Source organism: Triplophysa rosa, linkage group LG25, assembly GCF_024868665.1.
Source record: "Triplophysa rosa linkage group LG25, Trosa_1v2, whole genome shotgun sequence".
Taxonomy (NCBI): domain Eukaryota; kingdom Metazoa; phylum Chordata; class Actinopteri; order Cypriniformes; family Nemacheilidae; genus Triplophysa; species Triplophysa rosa.
In genome coordinates, this window is record NC_079914.1 from 12,694,126 (window position 1) to 12,712,735 (window position 18,610).

General features: G+C 40.0%; 2 protein-coding genes across 16 annotated transcripts in view; one reads left to right on the forward strand and one right to left on the reverse strand.

Moving 5' to 3' along the window:
* LOC130549133 (R3H domain-containing protein 1) overlaps positions 1-9,963 on the reverse strand; it is a 31,674-nt gene extending 21,711 nt beyond the window's left edge. For 7 of the 15 annotated variants that reach the window (XM_057326310.1, XM_057326308.1, XM_057326315.1 and 4 more), the window contains exons 1-2: positions 4,308-4,508; positions 38-224 (exon numbers count right to left, since the gene is read on the reverse strand). The gene's annotated coding sequence lies outside the window, so the exon portion shown is untranslated. Of the gene's footprint in view, positions 1-37; positions 225-3,459; positions 3,658-4,307; positions 4,511-9,837 lie in introns of those variants that run through there. The other 8 variants (XR_008962142.1, XR_008962141.1, XM_057326317.1 and 5 more) reach the window with 4 other exon arrangements.
* A 376-nt stretch (positions 9,964-10,339) lies between these two features.
* Positions 10,340-18,610, forward strand: part of zranb3 (zinc finger, RAN-binding domain containing 3) — a 41,629-nt gene continuing 33,358 nt past the window's right edge. The window contains exons 1-2 of the mRNA XM_057326318.1: positions 10,340-10,884; positions 11,053-11,217. Coding sequence (XP_057182301.1) covers positions 11,075-11,217 — 143 coding nt within the window. The 5' untranslated portion in view covers positions 10,340-10,884; positions 11,053-11,074. The remainder of the gene's footprint in view (positions 10,885-11,052; positions 11,218-18,610) is intronic.

The window sequence follows — 18,610 nt, forward strand, 5'->3', positions numbered from 1 at the left end:
ATAGCTACACTGATAAAAATCATATAAACACGTTTACCGGCTGTGCTGTTTTCTGGACTGGGCTGGAACCTTAAGGAGCGTAGGACCCTGGGGCCTCCGGAGGCAGCGGGGCGGACTGAGAGACGGACAGGGGGCAGCAGCAGTCCCATGACCCTAGTCACCAGTGCTCGGGTCGGGTCGCCAAGCCACGCCTCACACGCGCGCTCCGCATCACCCTCGGACACCTGTCACGCAAGCAAAGGGTCAAGGGTCAAACATGGAAGGTCAAGGATGGCTGGGTGCAGTGGCATAGCTGAACCGGTGCGGGTATGTAGCGAAACGTCCAAAGGTCTTTAAGGAACGGGAACGCTGCAGAACAGGGACATGAATATGAAGAACAGACTGTGCCGCAGAGCACAGAAGCACACAAAGAAAAAATCATTTTGAAACACAGACGAAACTTTGACGCAGTCGACTATTTTAAGCGTTTTAATAAAGTGTTATATACAATATTGTATGTAGCATTTCCATGCTTGTTAAAAACGGACTTTTAAAGAATAAACTAAAATATGTATAAAAATAGCAATTTATCAATATTAATAAATTCATTAATAAATACTAATTACATAGATTATATTCGTTCACTCTTCTTACATCTGCTCTCTGATAAATGCTTAGGTGAAAATTGTTCTAAAATAGCATAAGTCACAATTTGTAAGTAAAACACAATAAATGCATATTAATTAGGTCTTCGTTGCGTAATATCCACATTAAAGTGATACAACAAACTACACAATAACAATGATCCAATCCATCACATTCATTCATCACAATCGCATTCGTGTCCGCGTTCCGTCCGAATGAACTGAACATATGGAGCGGTGTGCACGCGGGCATCAATAACCCCTCCCGTGATGATCCATCACCGCCCTGGCACGGGGATCTTGATGCCCGCGCCAAGTCAAGACCCAACCTAGTCAAGGTCAACTAGGCCTATGCTGACTCGCTAATCTTGTTAACAACACCAGGTCTGAACACACTGTAAAACTCAGCCAGAAATTCACACTCATCAGTGTGTGTGTGTGTGTGTGTGTGTGTGTTACCAAAATCATTTGATGCGAACACGCACACGCCAATCAGAAATTCAGAGGATTAGCATCACACAGACAGTGACAGAAACACAGGTGGCAGTAATGACAAGAACAGGTGGGTACGACCACACACAAGCACAAATACACACACACACACACACACAAATACACAAGCTGTCATCGAAACATCCAGACGGCCCATCAGGACGATATGAGACCATGCCATGCTTTTTTTTTTTAAGGGTGTGTGTTTACGCATAAAAAAATGCATTTTTCGTTACGTGACGATACTTGCACCATTTATTTAAGAGAATTTTTTACATGGATGTATTTTTTTTAAAAACCACATTCATTAAAACGCAGTCTGTTGTACACTAAAGTAAAATCAATTTAAGTACATTTTTTTCTTGACAATTACGACTACAACAGCATCAAATCAAATGAAATCAACATGGAATACGTAAAATAAATTATTAATAAATGTCCTGCTGGAATACGTTTTTAAATAATTTACTATTCGTTACGTTAGATCAGACAACTCTTCACTGTAAGCAGATGTGGATGTAATTGCCATTTTGTAAATTTAAGAGACGATTTATTTTTTACGATATTTATTTTTAATGATTTATGTATATCACGTTACATTAGCCACGCATCAAATTCTTTCCTAATTATGAAATGCACGACCAGATGCGTCAGAAACGAGTATAACGCATTAAATGTTAGATAACTCGCCCCCACGTTTTAAACACCCGAGGCGTTTTTGTCACTTTCAGTGTCATATTTTTGCCCCAGAGTCCTCATTAACTGACTGATTCTGATTGGTTGCCTTTCCAGCGCAGGAAGTGGATGCTGTCTTTTTAAAACAGTCTTTATCTCCTCGTACCAAAAGCCTCTCATTGTTTGGGCTCATCAAAGCCGCCGGATGGCTCGAACAGACCGGGCCGTTTCGGGTCACGGTGTGGCGGTGGATGTAGAGAACTAATCATACATGCTGACAGTAAGTGATGCTCAAGGACAATTATGATTTGAGAGAGAGAGCGAGCAAAGGAGAGAGAGTGTTTCCACCCACGCAACACCTACTGTTTGCAGAAATAACACACACAAGCACACACACTATGAAGTGCACTGAACACACAAGAGCATAAATATCGGAGCACAGCTCTCGCTGTGGGCTAAAGTCGGCGCTTCTGCGTTTTTTCTTCGAACACACCGTTTATGTAAAAACACAGAGGTGAGTGGAAGATCCGAATCTGCATTTCAAAATACGCACCGTACCCCCCAGCGCTCATAACGCAGCCCTCGCTCCATATTCAATAAGTTCTTGTGCACGTTACTAGAGAGAAGAGACTCCCTGTGGATCTCAGCTGCCACATATATTCATAAACTTGGCAGTACAGATGTCCGTGCTTCACATTGTGGGGATATAAACACAAACGCAGAAACAATCAAAAACGTAAGACAGACGGACCCCGGCTGGAAACCTGCCTACCTAGACAGCATTTTTTGCATCGTGGGTGCATTGCGAAACGAACGCCTTTATGATACCCAGACATGCTGTTTAGGTGGGAATAATGCCCATAAAAGGGTCATCAGGTGTAGCTTGACAGGTATGAATCTAAAGAAATGCTTTCTAGGTATGATGCCCAAAACTGCTGTCTACCAAGGCAGCTAGATTATGAAGCATGAACCTCAAAATGCTGCCTAGGTAAGTGGCTCACTAGATGTGATTTTCTCAAAAAATCTGTCTTAACCGAGTAGCACTCAGCAGTATGATGGTCAGAAATGTTGCATTTACTCAATGTTACATTAGCGTTACAATAGCGTTGCATTTACGTGAATCGTTAACCAAAAAATGGTTGCCAGGTAAGACACACGCAAATCACTAGGTTGTGAGATAACTAAGCATGATGCCTTCAAATTTGTTCACTAGGTATGAAACCAAAAATGCTGTCTAGGCATACAGCAACCTAGATAGAACAAAACAGCATTGTCTAGGTAGGCAGCTTACTAAGTAGAATGTCAAAAAACGCTGTCTAGGTAAGTGGTTTGGTAGAATTTGAGTCACAAACACAGTGCGATTCTGGAAAAGACTTCAATCTTGTCCAACAGAAATGATAAACAAAGATGCTCACAATCTCACACCATCATTTTTGTTCTACCTTCCTATCCAAGAATACAAGAGACGACAACAGAACAAATCATGCAAACGAAAAAATACCACAATACACAAATAGTAATCTAAACAACAGAACTTTTCTGACCTTCATCAATTTAAGTGTTCTCAACAGCGCTTTTATTAGACCATCACATGGCGTTCGAGACAATGAGAGCCATCTGTAATTTCCCATGATCAATTATTAATTGTCATATTTCAACGTGCACTTACCCTCCCGACAAAAGAAACAACTGCGTCGGGCTTGAGGCTACACAGACGCACTTCACTCCCGTTTTAGACTAATATGCAAATGACCCACATTTCTGCTTAAAAGCATCCCTAATGGTTTTTCCTCCTTTTTCTCATCACAGCCCGAGTTCTCAGTGTGTGGCCGCCGTCACGGCCGCTCTTCTCCTCTCCTCATCAGCTCATTTACACGATTCGCCACATTAACGATATTAGCCGAGCGCCTCAGACGCAATTTACGCAGACGCACAAACGCCTGGCTTTCTGCTGATGGCCGCCTCAGGCGCTTTTGCAAATGATAAAATAGAGCAATTACGAGCGTGTCATTAAAAACCACACGCGTGCGCGCGTGCACAAACACGCAGGGCGAAATTTGCTGACACGCAAATATACAGTAGCAACGAATTAACTGACACTGTTGCCTAAAAAAAGTGTCGCTAAATATTAAGATAATTTATTTCGGATTTCTTAATGGCTTTGCATTTTTACATTGCAAGTTAGATTTAACAGAATTTCATTTCATTGTTAATTCACTTTAAGCTACTGTGGAATGTGAAGTCAAAGATGAATTTATATTAAAAACATCACTATGTTAACTAAATAAAAAAAATTAAAATAGAAAGATGTTTCCATCTGACTCTCATTAAATAAGTAAAAAAAAACATACCAACCAACAGTCCAACACTTTACTGAGTTTTTTTTAAGCATTACACATTTATTTTACACATTAATATTCACCGCAAATAAAACAAGAATATTAAACATAACTGCAACAAAACCACTACTGACAACCAACCAAACATTTCTGCCTAGCAATTCTCACGCACACACACCTGCCTGGTTGCGTTCATGATCCGGCGTTCGTCTCACATCATTAGTTTCCATAGCAGCCCGGGTGCCATCAAACGGAGCGCGCTCAATGCAGCTCTGCTCTTCTCCGTGTGAGCACGGACCACTCGCGTACCTGCCCAAAGCCATCGCTGCCGCATTCCTTCCTGAATCTCCACTCTCTCTCTCTCTCACGCACACACACTCGCCGCCAAATCAACAGCTGGCCTTTGTGATGTCATCCACCCCTCAGCCAATCAGAACGCCCCAAGGCCCGGGTGCAGTATGTCAATGCTAAACAGGGCTCCGCCCTCGAGAGCCAATCAGATGTCCCCTGTGGACCACAGAGAGGCAGACGCCAAAAGTCCACACACACACGTACACACAATCGCGCAGCATGGCCAACTGTGGAGAAGTGCCACTGTGGGACAGTCTGTCAGGGTGGGAGCGCGCCAACGCTGCAAATTCACCTCGATGAGGTGCCGGGGGGGTACGTAAGGCACCGCTCGAACCCAGTGCCGCAGTCGAACACACGCCCTCTTTAAAGTGTGTTTGGGGTTGCACTGAAGAGAAACGTTTTAAAACATTTCAATGATTCGGTTTCTGAATCAAGCCCACTTCGCTTATATGAGGTAAACAGTACTTGAGTATCTAAATCAGTGTTAATCAGAGGGTGTAGTAGTCAGCGCAAGGGTTTAATGAACAAACGCTTTTGCATTGCTGAAGGACACAGGCAGGTGAGGTCATTCTCAAAAGTAGGTCAGAGAAAATCATTCGCAGTGCCAACATTCATTGCTCCAAAGCCAAAAGTTAAGCGCTTGATAATCTGAAACCAATCGTTCACTACAGCAATACATTCACAATGACAAAAATGCAGTCTAGGTAGGCGGTGCACTGCATATTATGCCCCCAAAAGCTATTCGGAATCAAGTTTGATTCCGCTGTCTAAATAGCTACCTTGTTAGACGCAATGCTCAAAAACACTATCTAGGTAGGCAGCTCACTAGATCTGGTGCCAAAACGTGCCATCTAGTTAGGCAGCTCATTAGTTACAACTCATTTCATGCATAGCCCAAAGAAAACCGTCTAGACAGGCAGCTCACTAGGTGCGACACCCAAAAAACGACCGTTGAGGTAGGCTGCTTGATAGGTGCGACGTCCAAACCTGCTGTCAAGATAAGTCACTTGACACGATTCCCTAGACAGGGAATTCATGGTTTGATGCCAAAAAATGCTGTCTATGTATAACGTCCCAAACTGCTGTCTATAGGTAAGCATTTCAAACAAAAACGTATGCTAACCAAAAAACGAATGAAGAATTAACGAACGATTTTCATCTGGAGGCGATCATGACCAGCTACGGCGGTTTGCGCTTAGCAAAAGAAAGAAAAAGTCGCTCTGACAGTTACACAAAGCCAGTCAAAAACTCCCCATTCACCAGACGTTTCAGCTCCCTCTGAAAGAGAAATCCTGCAAAATTTCAGCTAAACGGAGCATTACATACATCTCATTTACATAACAAAAGATAGAGAAGGGGGGGAAACGGCACTTGCACTGCCGGCTAATTGTAGCCCGAGATGCCGTTTGCCTGCAGAGGAAATTTGACAGCCCTGTTTAATCTGCCTCGCCCCCGACGGTGTACGAAGACTCGATGGGAATAGCCCGAGGATAAGGGTCGGAATTTGCAGACGGGTTCTAATAAGCGCTTTGAGGGGGGGGGTTAGTGATGTGCGTTGCGTCGGACTATCTTGGCCAAGCGTTGTTAGCAAAAAAAGTTTGAATAAATGAAGAAGATATGGATTAATGAAGCAATGCAAGGCAGTAGGTGGAACTCTGGTAGTAATTTGTATCGGATATTATCTTGTTAGGGAGGAACATTCAGCGGCACGCTGATTACCGTTAGATACAGTGGGTCAATAACTCAGTAGCGCCCCAAAATACCACGGCGCCATGAATCACTGCGCCAGTCATTATTCTCGTTAATACGGAGAGAAAAGAGAAGGTCTGCCGTCCGGTGGCTTTTTCAGCCGTGTAACAGCAGAATGAGAAAATGTGTTGACATTTAAAGGTGACCGGTCTTGATGGTCATTTCTCTGGTCTAGATGACACCTTCGGGCAGCTCCAAGACCTGGTTACGTCCAAGAAAAATGTGCCGACAAGGGTTTTTTCTGTGGAATACTGAAGGCGAGATGCTTTCTGTTGGCGAAAACAAATCTTGCCAGGCGCGTAGCAAAGAAGGTCTTGAGCTAGATGCATGCTACTTATCGGGTGAACGGGGTGCAGAAGGTGAACAGGTAAAGACAACAAATCTTGCCAAATGGAAAACAAAGGTGATTTTGACCTTTTTTGGGGGTGATATGCCATTATGTTTTATCACGGCAACACAATATGACTTATCCACATTTAATGCACTTGAATGTGGACCCAACCAGGGTGCAAAGGGTAACAGGTAACTTTAAAAATAAACATTTTGACCTGAACATCAGTTCAACTGCATATCAGACTACTAGTTCCCCCCAATATATATATATATTTTTAACATTGACATACCCTCAGAATTTCTTCTGCAGAACACAAAAGATATTTTGAAGAATGCTGTTAACCACACAACAACACAGACATTTCTCAAAATATCTTCTTTAGTGTTCCACATAAAAAAGACACAGGTTTTAAACAACATATAGGTGAACAAACGATGACAATTTTGTATTTTTGAGCAAACTATTCCTTTAACCTAAAAAGCCTTGCTACAGTGCTCATTACGTTCATGCATCTTTAAGGCAAAATGTAATCACCTAAACATCATCTAGACTCATGACAGTTTGAAAGGAAGCGCAATAAACGAATGCGGTGCTGCGGAGTAAAGTGATGCTCATGTGGATTGTGGTGGGGGGGGGAGGTGTGGGGCACAGGTGAGAATCCTCCTGTGGTGATGCAGATGAGCTTCGAACGGGAGCTCGTGGATCATTCCTTACCGCAGCGCCTCCCGCGCACAAACATTAATATTCGGCGTGACAGAAACAGGCCGTCGGCGCAGAAAACCAGGGCGCCTAACAATACGCCGTACGAACGTTTAAAAAATATATATATAAATATAATAACAGCTGAACAATCCCAAGGTCAAAAAGGAGAGCAAGACTATGAATCACGTCAGCTGTTTCTAAGAACAATGAGGTTTGCGCACCGGGTTAAATAAAATGGGTACTGATCTGGATGGCAAATGCAGAAGCGCAAATGTTACAGATTATAAACTTTAACTATCAAAGACGTGACCTTGAGTTTTCAGAACGTCTCTGTAATCGATCTAACGCACGTCAGTCTGGAGGAAAAGCATCTGGTAGCCAAGCAGGTAACAAAGACGTGCCAAAACCTATTAAGCTGTAAAAACAAATGTGGATAGAAGGACGTAGCACAGTCGGAGCCGATAGCCTAGTGGGCAGTGCTCCGACATGTGGCGCGGTTGCGCATCGGGCGACCCGGGTTCGATTCCCATCTCGTGGTCCTTTCCCGAACCCACCCCCATCTATCTCTCTCCTACTTCGCTTCATGTCCTCTCTAACAATAGCTGTACAATTTAAGGCAAAAACACCAAAAACAAATCTTTAAAAAAAAGAAGGACGTAGCACAAACTTAGGCAAATCATACTGTAACTATATACTGTAAACGCAGAAAACCTGTACACACACACTAGTAATGATTTGTGTAGTACTGTAAATGAGATAAAAATGAATATCCAAACGCATGAATACTACCCTTCAAATATGTCTATGACTGAAATTTTGGCCATTTAAACGACATCAAAAAAACGAAAGGCATCAAAAAATATGCCTATGCTCTGAACAGCATTATACCATATTACTTTTCCTGCAGTACACCTGCATAGTATGCCATTTTTTAATGCGTGATAGACACAAATGACCTACTACATTTCCCACAGGTACAGCATACAACTAGGGCACTCTGTGTGGAATGCACCCCACAATCCAATGCGGTTGACCTTCCATTTCTAGTGCAGCGAACAACCCAAAAGCAATTTCAACCGTGACTTTTATCATCTCCGTTTGATCAGACTGACAAACACTTACAACGTGTTCTTATTTTGGTATCACTTTACAATGCACTAGCTAACGTGAACCAACAACGAGCAATATAGGCTTAATCTTTGTTAAGATTAATAAACGCCAATACTTTAAGTCTTCGTGTTAGTTGACAAATTTTGATTTTAAAAATATTTCAGTAAATTCTAAAATTAGATTATTTAATGCTGTAGAAGCATTGTTCTTAGTTTGTTAACTAATGGATTGACTCGTGTTAACAAATGCGACCTTATTGTAAAGCGTTGCCATTATTTATTTTTAATATAAAATGGTTAGATGCCAATCGCTGAATTGAATGTGAAATAAGGTGCTGTAATATTTAAAACACTTAGGCTCGGTTTCACAGACAAGGCTTAAGGCTAGTCCAAGACTAAAATGAATGTGTGATCTGTCTTTACTGAAAATAACTTGCCCTGAAATATCTTAAAATATATCTGTGCCATTGTTTTGTCTCAAGATGCACACCAGTAATGTATTCTTCAAAAGCATTTTTATAAAAGCGACATAAATATCTTAATTCAACTAAGGCATCGTCTTAGTTTAAACTAAGCCGTGTCTGTGAAACACGGCCTTAATCTAACATCATTTAACTTTGTTCTACATAACTCCAACTACCAATTCAGTATGCAAGTAGTTAATTCTGACAATATAATGTATGGCAGAAAAAAATAAAAAAAATGTTTAGAACAGCAAAAAAAATCTATTAAAACGACTAAAAATATAGTTATTACAATTGTCAAAATGTGAAAAAGCCTGATATGAGTTTAATCAAACAGATACCAATAATAAGTGTAATATATTGTGCACATCTAACCAAAGAAACCCTATTATAATGCAGACACGCAAATGCACACCTTCTTATCAACCAATCAGATTTAAAGCCAAACATTAATATTAAAAGTACAAAAATATCATATGTATATTTTATAATCTCCTCCTGGTGGTTAGGTCCCTTGCACAGGCCCTTATGAATGAAGCCTGGATTTGTTAAGACTACCCTAAAAAAATAAACCTTAAAGCCAAGATCCCATCAGCAGTTCATTGAGATTTAATAATACCAAACAAACCACATTAAAAGCATAAACATGTATGTGATCCATTTACGTGCATGTGCATTTACTCATCCTGTGTGATTTCTCCTTGGCCCTTATACACAAGATCATCCACCACGTAAATTTCACATAACATGAAAATCAAAACACACAAACTACTTAGAAAACACTCTTAAACACCGAGAACAACCGTTGTCAGTCATCCAAGGCTGATATTTCGCCTAAAACGGTTTAAAAAGACTAAATTAGATTGGTGCGCTAGCACACATGGTAAGCTAAGTGAGTTAAAACACACACAGCTCTTCCACACTAGCCACGTTCACATGAATAACAGCACAAATCGCGATATTTCGGGTTTAATGGAGGGAAATATGATGTAGGCTTACCTCTAAGAGAGAAAGAAGGGATAATCTTTAGAGGAATAGGGAAAAATAACGAGTCTAATGGCTGCTAAAGGCTGAAGGCAAAGCTGTCGGTCTGTCAGCGGCATTGAAGACGAAAACCTCAAACGCCTGGAAGGGAAAATAATATTGCAGTCATATTCACCGATAGAGGGCGCGTCTTGGCCCAAAATATGACAAATAAAAACAAACTCAAACGATTGGTCATGAAGATGTATGTATAATAGCCACTAAAAGTTATTAAAAGGCGTTGTATAGTTTACAGCGACTCTAAAATAACTATTTCGAACGCAAATTTGTTCTTAAACGTGTATGAGAAATATAAAAAGATTTTAAATAATTAAAATAGAAAATACCACTCATGTATGATTCGTTTTATAAGTAAATATACATATCATAATGAATAAAACATACATTTTCATAAAATAAAATACAACAAACCAAACAGAAAAACAATAAAAATATAAAATAAATTGCTGTAGTTGGTTTATGGATTAATTAGAGGTATGATTTCCCCGTTGAGCTCAAAATGCTTCCTCACTGTCACGTGACAGTGGTTAAAAACCAATCGGTGATCAGTATTCACGTCCCGGAAGCTCCACCCTTTGTCAACATCTGTTCGGCTCTAGGTTGCGTTTGCATTTCTAAAAGCAAGAGAATTGTGAAAGAAGCCGATTGAGTGGCCTTAACTACTACGACTTACTACATTTCATAAAAACAAACCGCTGCCTTCTTGTAAAAGATAAGAACACCGTAACCTTTTCAAAGTGACATTTTAAGATACCAAACGTTCATGATTAAACACATGTAGATTCGTTTCCGAAAGAGTTTGACAGTGACGTGTTGATGATACTAATACTACAGAACAAACAAAACGGGTGATTTTAACTACAGCTTACGTTCACTGCCATCAAATTGCAAGTCGTCGCGCGGATATGACGTTGAGGTGCCTTGGTGACGTCAGTGACTGTGTTACCGCGAAATGTCAAATCACGCAGGCATGAGATGATCTGATATCTGGAACGTCTAATGGTAAGCGTGATATTACAGCACTGCACTTGTTGTTGAAGTATTACACTGTTTTAGAGTTGTCCTGTGTATGCATTTATAATAACGGTATAACACATTCTCTACGTATCTTTTTGGAAATTTGTTTACTCTTTTGTGTACTTATCATGTAACTGTTACTGTAATATGCAGAGTTGTAAATCAAGTCAAAGCAATGAGAAAAAGTCAAGTCAAGTATGAAGAGGAGACACCTCTTCCTGGCAAAGATGCATTACAACAACTTCCAAAGAAACTGCAGGAAAAACTGATGCCCTTCCAGAAAGAAGGGGTCTTCTTTGCTTTGTCCAGGAATGGAAGGTCAGTTCACTTGTTTTTTTATTACTCTAGAACAAGTATATTCAACAGAACAGGAGTTGTTTTAAATGTGCTTTATAAATAAATAAATCAAATTTAACTTCGCATCTGAATCTAAGCCAAATGTTTTAACATCCCTCCCATGTCAAAATGTACTAAATCAGTGCATTAATACTTATTATTTCAATGGTCTTGCAATGTAACATCATAACTTAATAAAGTATCAAAACACGTCAACACACAGGCAAAGCGTCTTTCAACTTCGTCTCTATATCCACTAAGGCCTAAAAAACTTTGAAGACAAGATGTTGTAGGTCGGGTACTAATAATATATATCCGTCTGTCTTAATCTGTGCCTTATTAAAGTGGCTAAGAGTCTAATTTACTCTAGTTCTCTGTCAGTCAATGCTCTTGTAGCTCTGGGTCAGACGGGTCAGTTAGTAGACGCGGCACTGGGTCTCAGATCGATGGTAGGACACGCGGAGCTCTGATTGGTACAGACGGGGTCAGTCACTTAATTAGACGAACATTTATTTGGGCGGATATAAAGAATCCCATAAGAATCTATCTGAGTCACCGTGGCTGATGGGATGGCCTGACTTTTGGTTCGATATCGTTATTTACGAGAAAGAAAACAAAACATTGCCAGGTAATTGCCAATTTATTGTCATATTTTGATTTCACTGTCTAATTATTATTATTTTTTAAGTATGTTATGCTGCATCCACACACATCCGAGTTTGGGTTTTAAGCCGCCCTAATGTGACTTTTATTTAACGTATTGCAAAATGAACGGCCCAAAATCCTTAAAAACAATTTCACACTTTCCACACTGATGAATTTCTGTGGCGTAATGTAGTTCAATATTTCTGCTGGACTTTTGACTCGGTTTGTGAGGGCAGACCTCAAGTTAAGAAAACCCTCCGTAATAATTGTAATAGTATTATCACAAAGGGTTTTTGTAGCTTAAGGGCTCTGTTTCAGCCGACTGCAGAATAAGAGCGCTTTACATTCACCATAATCACGTCTGACTGTGTTCAACCGGCCGACACTAATTTCCTATTTAACTAGACAGGTACTATTACAGAAAGTTTCAGCTGCTGTCGGATGGTTCAATAAATGAACATCTCGGAAAAACACATTAGTGTTGTCATCTATTCTTATACTGTAGCTTTGTCTAAAGCATTTGCTATAATAACAAAGGGAATACAAATGATTTAAATAGGTTTATACTGCTGTGCATTGTGGGATAGATTCAAAACAGCGGCTCTGTTTGGAATATCTAACTACCATCTTTTACCATCTCTTCTCTTTTGAAAGTATGCATGCTGTGCATATTACTCAAATGTTCAGTTTAAGTGTACTACGTCTTTCAAAAAGTGCAAGAGAGTATACAACAGATAACACAACAGGATATAACAATATTTAAAATCGAATACTAGCTTACTACAAACAGCAAAGTTCACATACTGTATACTTCAGTAGCGAACCGTGACATTGAGGTATGGAAAATCGGCCGAATTTGATTGAAAATACGTTTTTAAGAATTATTTTTTACGATAGTTTTGGTCATCACAGAGGGCCAAGAGGGCCCTGAGGGTTCGCTACTGGTATACACTGTATTCTGCCTATTAGTGTTTAAAAATAGTATGTGAAGCAGTATGAAGTATGCAGCAAATAACACTTAATACATTGACCTTATGTTGCCTGTTCGTTTGAGCGAGTACCATCCAGTTAGCTCACTGCATCGTGGGATACGTCTTTCCTAAAAGCGTGCTTTGGTTGTTTACTGCACACTGTGTAATCCAAGCATTTACAAGAATCATAAAATGTGCTCAGTATGCATAAATTGGTTGTAAAAATAGTAAATAACAAATATCATTTATTTAATGTTGAATCAACGTTAAAATGGTTGTTCTCAACATTCAGGGGCGGACTGGCTATCCGGCGTACCGGGCGTTTTCCCGGTGGGCCGCTAACGTATGGGGACAGAACGGAGGCGGTGGCCGCTAGCGTATGGGCCCGTAACGGACGCGTTTGCCGCTAACGTATGGGGCCGTAACTTAGGCGTTGGCCGCTTAGACGGACGTATTATAAATGCGAATGCACACAACGTGAATGCAAAAGACACGTATGCAAGCAACCCACAATACCCCCCCCCTATCGACAGATTCGGTGGAGGGCCGATGCGGGCCTAAAAATGCCAGGGCCGATTTTTCTTCCTAGTCCAGCCCTGTCAGCATTGATTCAACATTAAAACAATTATCTCTGCTATCTATTCTGAACATAAGTGTCCAGAGCTGTTTTTTTCCCACACAATTTCATTTGCCCTGATAGCACACATACAGTACATCTAGGAGACGTCTATTTGATGTATGCATTTACATCTGCAAGAAGTATTTTTTTTATTCTTTTAATTAGACGTTAATTGTCAGATGTCGGTAAGATGTTTATAATTTAGAATTTATGTAAAACTGCCTTTTCTAAGATGTTTATTGGATGTTTTTACACCGCAGATACTTTCCAGAAATGTAGCAGACCTCTGACAGACGTACCTGTGCTATCTGGGTAGATTGTGGTTTAACAACTTTCAAAATTTGTAGGCGTCCGTAACGTCAAGCCGAATGGCATCAAAAAGAACACGCGCATCACCTTTATGAAGCTATCACTTTTACACGAGCGGACATGCGGCTCGTCCTTCGTTTTTTGTTCTGGAATGAAATTTGGCGATTAATTTCCCCTTGTGTAACGCTTTGATCCCGGTAATCAGTTAGTATGCGGATTACGGCCCCAGATAATTGCTCACTAATTAAATATGTAATCTCCACTCCAGCCAATAACTCCAGCAATCCTCAGCTGTAATTACTTTATCCGTACGGAGACTCTCCACCTCTTGTTTAATGAACCGTGACAGGCATCCACACGGCCGCGTGTCAACGCCAATGACTACTCGGTTTCTGTTTTGTGTTTTTGTCGTGGGAAATGAAGGCGGTTATTTACTGTTTTCTTTTTGTATTAGGCTTGTCGGATTTAAAAGCGAAACTCAAGATTTATTAGCACGGACGTTTGTCGGAGTGCCTGCTTAAACCAACACGCTTAAAATTTGCATGTTTGTTTAACTTTGACTTTCGGGTTCATTTAGTACGTTGTTTATTTTTCTATGACGAAACGAAAAGTTTAGTTATCTTCCATCCAGTTTTAAACGTAAATTGAAAACAGATTTACTCAAAAGTTTTGATGTCATTTGTCACCCGAAATCTAAATGACTTTGCATTGCTTTTTCATTTCTAATGCGTATTCTGCTATTTAAAAAAGATTCGTGTTTTTTAGTTTTAGTTTTAGTTAACTCGGGCCAACCAAGATTCGTGAAACCTTGTTTATGTGTTTGTAGAGTCCGTTTAGTTCATCGTTGTGCATCTTTACCTCGCGGTTAGAGCAGATATGCTTCTGTACCTCTCGTGTAATAGAATACAACCACTTGGTGTTTTCTAAACCATCGATTTCCGTTTTTTCCTCCCTTTATCGCCTACCTCTCCCACTCTCTATCTCTCTCTCTGCAATTCAATAATCCCCTGAAGTAGAATTGCGTTTTTTCTTTTACAGCACAGCCAAAGCACACACTGAGACGCGATGCTTGTTCAAATGATCCAGTGTTTCAGAGCAGAACCGTGCTGGTTAGAGCAAGATTTCATCAGCGAGTTGTTACCAGTCAAAAAGATAGATATCCATGTTGGTTTCATATCTAGAAAGTGCAAAAGGTTAAGATCAGTCTTTATTTGAACATCTTAAGGTATTAGACTGAAGGCTATGGGTCACAAACATTTACCATGATTTACAGCAGTTACCGTATTAAAACAGTGTAGGGACGTTTTGAAATCCTTGTCTTTTTATGTCAAGCTATATCTTGGGAATGAAAGAGTGTAAAGATTTGTCAATGATATTTTTATGACTTTTGGTAAGCAACCGCCTAGAAATAACCAAGAACAAACTAGCAACTTCATAGCAACGTCCTGGCAACCACCTACACCGTAGTATCAGTGTTAGTCAGTTTTCTTTATATTATATTATATTATCTTCAAAAATAGAAAAAATAGAAAATGAGCTTAATTTATTTTATTAGTTACTACCCAGATAGCACAGGTACGTCTGTAAGATGTCGGCTAAAGATCTCGACCCATCTTCTTAAAGCTTCTAAGAATCCTCTAAGAAAGCTCTTAATTTAGCTTAAAAACTTGTACGTAGGAGTTTTAGCTTAAAAGCGACTCAGGAACAGTCTGAGAGAAGCTCTGAGCAAGGAAAAGACAAAAACTTTTATCTTAGTGAGGAGGTGGGGCTGACCCCATTGCTATGTATGACACAGTCTTTAAAGACTGTGATTGGTTGAATGGCCAAGAAGGAAAAAAGAGCGCCTTTAAGTATAGGGTCATTAGGGTCATGCACATGTATTTTTTCCTGTTTTACCATACTCACTCACGCACACACACACACACACATATATATATATTCTTTATTTTTTTTAATGCTGTTAATGTCATGGTATTTGAAAATGAACATGAACCCTGCACGATCTAATGTGTTGTGTCGTATTTTATTTTATAGCGCTTTTACAATTTGCATTGCATCAAAGCAGCTATACAAGAAAACCAAAACCAAGAAAAACAAAAGTTGACCACACACAAAAAACAATAAAAATCAGATAAACCTTAAAAGCAATATGGAAATTGCCATGCTTTGCAACACATTTTTTCTCACTTTACACGTTTCGTCCATTTTCTCTGCTGCTAAAGAAACTCTTAAGTCTCTTAAAAGTCCTCCTCGCTACTTCTAACAATTTTGGACCTTTTTGGAGCTCTTTTAAGGGGTAAGATGCTTTATGAATTTAATGAAATTTTTCTTTACTAGGATCTGTTATGTAATATTAAGGGGAAACGCCCACATTTCTAAGAATTTTCGTAGAATTTTGTCACTAGGAGCAACTCTTTGCGGTAAGATGTTTCGTGAATACGGGCCCTGGAGATCTGGAAAACATCTGCTGTGTAAAAGTATCACGTCACAGAAAAGGCAGTTTTACTTGCATTCTAAATCATAAACATCTTACAGACGTCTTCTAGATGTCTACAATAGATGACATCTGTCAGAAGACATTTCAGAAACGTATTGTAGATGAGCAAAATACGTTTTGCAGATGTAAAAATAAAACATTACAAAGATAACACATCTACAAGCGTTTTTACAGCTTTGGTAATTGTTATTTATTGTTTATTGATGTCGGTTTCCGCTGAACAGCTAGCGAGTTGTAGCATGACGGATAGTAATTTTACGCTCTGTCCATCACAAACGCTGGAAACGCAAGTTTATCAGCTCTATGCTAACACAGTCACGCCACATTAAAGATGCTAATAAAGCCATAATGTACCAGCGTATGGGCAACGACTGCACGCTAATTCATCATTTCGGGTGATGAAACGATACGCGAGGGCGGATTAGCATACGGCTTGCTGACACAATAACCGCGGTTTAATGAGCCCTGAACTTTGAACCACCTATCAAACCACTATACCACGAGCTGCCATGTGACACGCCGGAGCCAAACTATCTCTGTCTCCAAATCGAGCGCTGCGGCTGAGACGATCGATAGCTATTGATCCGAGACGGGAGGAGGTGTACCGCTAGCCCGTTTATAATTGCATCAGAGGTGCAAATTAAGGCACGGGGAAAGATTAAGAGATTATTCAATATTATGCTTGTAATGAAAGAGAAATAACATAAATTAGTGCAGATTAAGCAGCCTTTCGTTGCTCCATTGCTTGCTTTCATGTCAGGGATGACTTGCTCAAACAACGTGTTGCTTTTACATATTACCAGGCCTAACGTGGTTAGCTGGTCTCCCAGCCTGCCCAAGTTGGAGATTTGATGTTTTTTACCCTGATATAGCACACATACATCTGGAAGACGTCTATTTGATGTGTGCATTTATGTCCACAAGTTGTATTTTTTTATTGTTTGCTCATCTTCAATACGCCTCTTAGGCAGTGTTCACGCTTGACTTCTTTTTTGACAAGAAAAAGTTGACAATGGAACTATTTTAGTTTAAAAAAAAAACACTTGCAGCGTTGTGGTGACAAATAGCAGCCGGCAATATTCAATGATAGCATTTGTGCACGAAGGCATCTTAGAGAGACAAGCTTCATAGGCAGCGTAACGGAAGTCTTTTTGAATTATAAACAGAGAGCGTCTTTGTAATAACCAATCACATATTTAAAAACTACAATACTAATTTCTAGCTAGAAATGCAATCAGAAGTTATTGAAAGTGAAAATCCAACAGGCGTTTCGGCCGCTATTTAATTTTTTTTCGAGCTTCAGCCATCTCGACCAATCATGTTCCTCGCAGGTCTTTGTCATTGGTTAGCTCTGAAAGGTGCTTGACCTAGGGCGTTAAACTTTTTTCAGCCTCAAAAGAAGCTCTGAGGTGCAGAAAAAGATGCTGGCGTTTAAAAAAGCGCTCAGGACTTTTTGGAAAAAACGGTTACTCCGTAGGATTATAATGTAGAACAGACGCCAACAGCTTCAAAAAAGAAGTCAAGTGTGAACACGACCTTAGACGTTTTCTAAAAGATGTCTGTAAGAGGTTTATCATTTAGAATGTTCGTAAAACTGCTTTTTCTAAGACGTTTATCAGAATCTACACAGGATATGTTATCCAGATCTTTAGCAGACATCTTACCAATTTACGACTTTCGAGATGCAAATTCCCAGAGGGGGTTTTGCCTACATTCACTTTTTCTGTCCCCAAACATTTAGTTGATCTAGATCGCCACCTCACTACTTTAAAAAGATAAGACCAAGTCACAAGGTGGTCAAGAAAATATTAGATGGCATTCAAAAATGTACAATAATGAAGTTCTAAGTGCCGCTGACAGGCAAATCAGACAGAACGCTCTTAAAGGACACAGTGGCGCGTCGGTCGCGAGCGGCGTTATTTAAAGAACAGTGATTAATGTGCGGAGAAACCGAGCGCACACACACCTGAGTGGCACTCGAGGCGGGCGAGAGCGCATTACACGGCGCTAGCAAGTGCTCCAACAATCTGAAGGCGAAAAAAACCCACGGGCAGGACAGAGGCTGTTAATCATCCTTTCAAACAGAGAGCACAAAACAAGATGAAGAGAGAGCTCATAGCTATCTCTCTCTCTCTCTGTCTTTCTACCTCTTCAAATGTATTTGTGACTCTATCTCATAGATATTTCAGGAGGTCACTTAATGTTGTTATCAATATACAATAAAAAATATTGTGCAGCTATTTTATCTTATTTTTCTTTTATTACTTTTACGAAAAGGGTACAGGGTTGGTTTCATTGTACAGTGATTGTACCTAAGTACTTTGAGTACAGTAC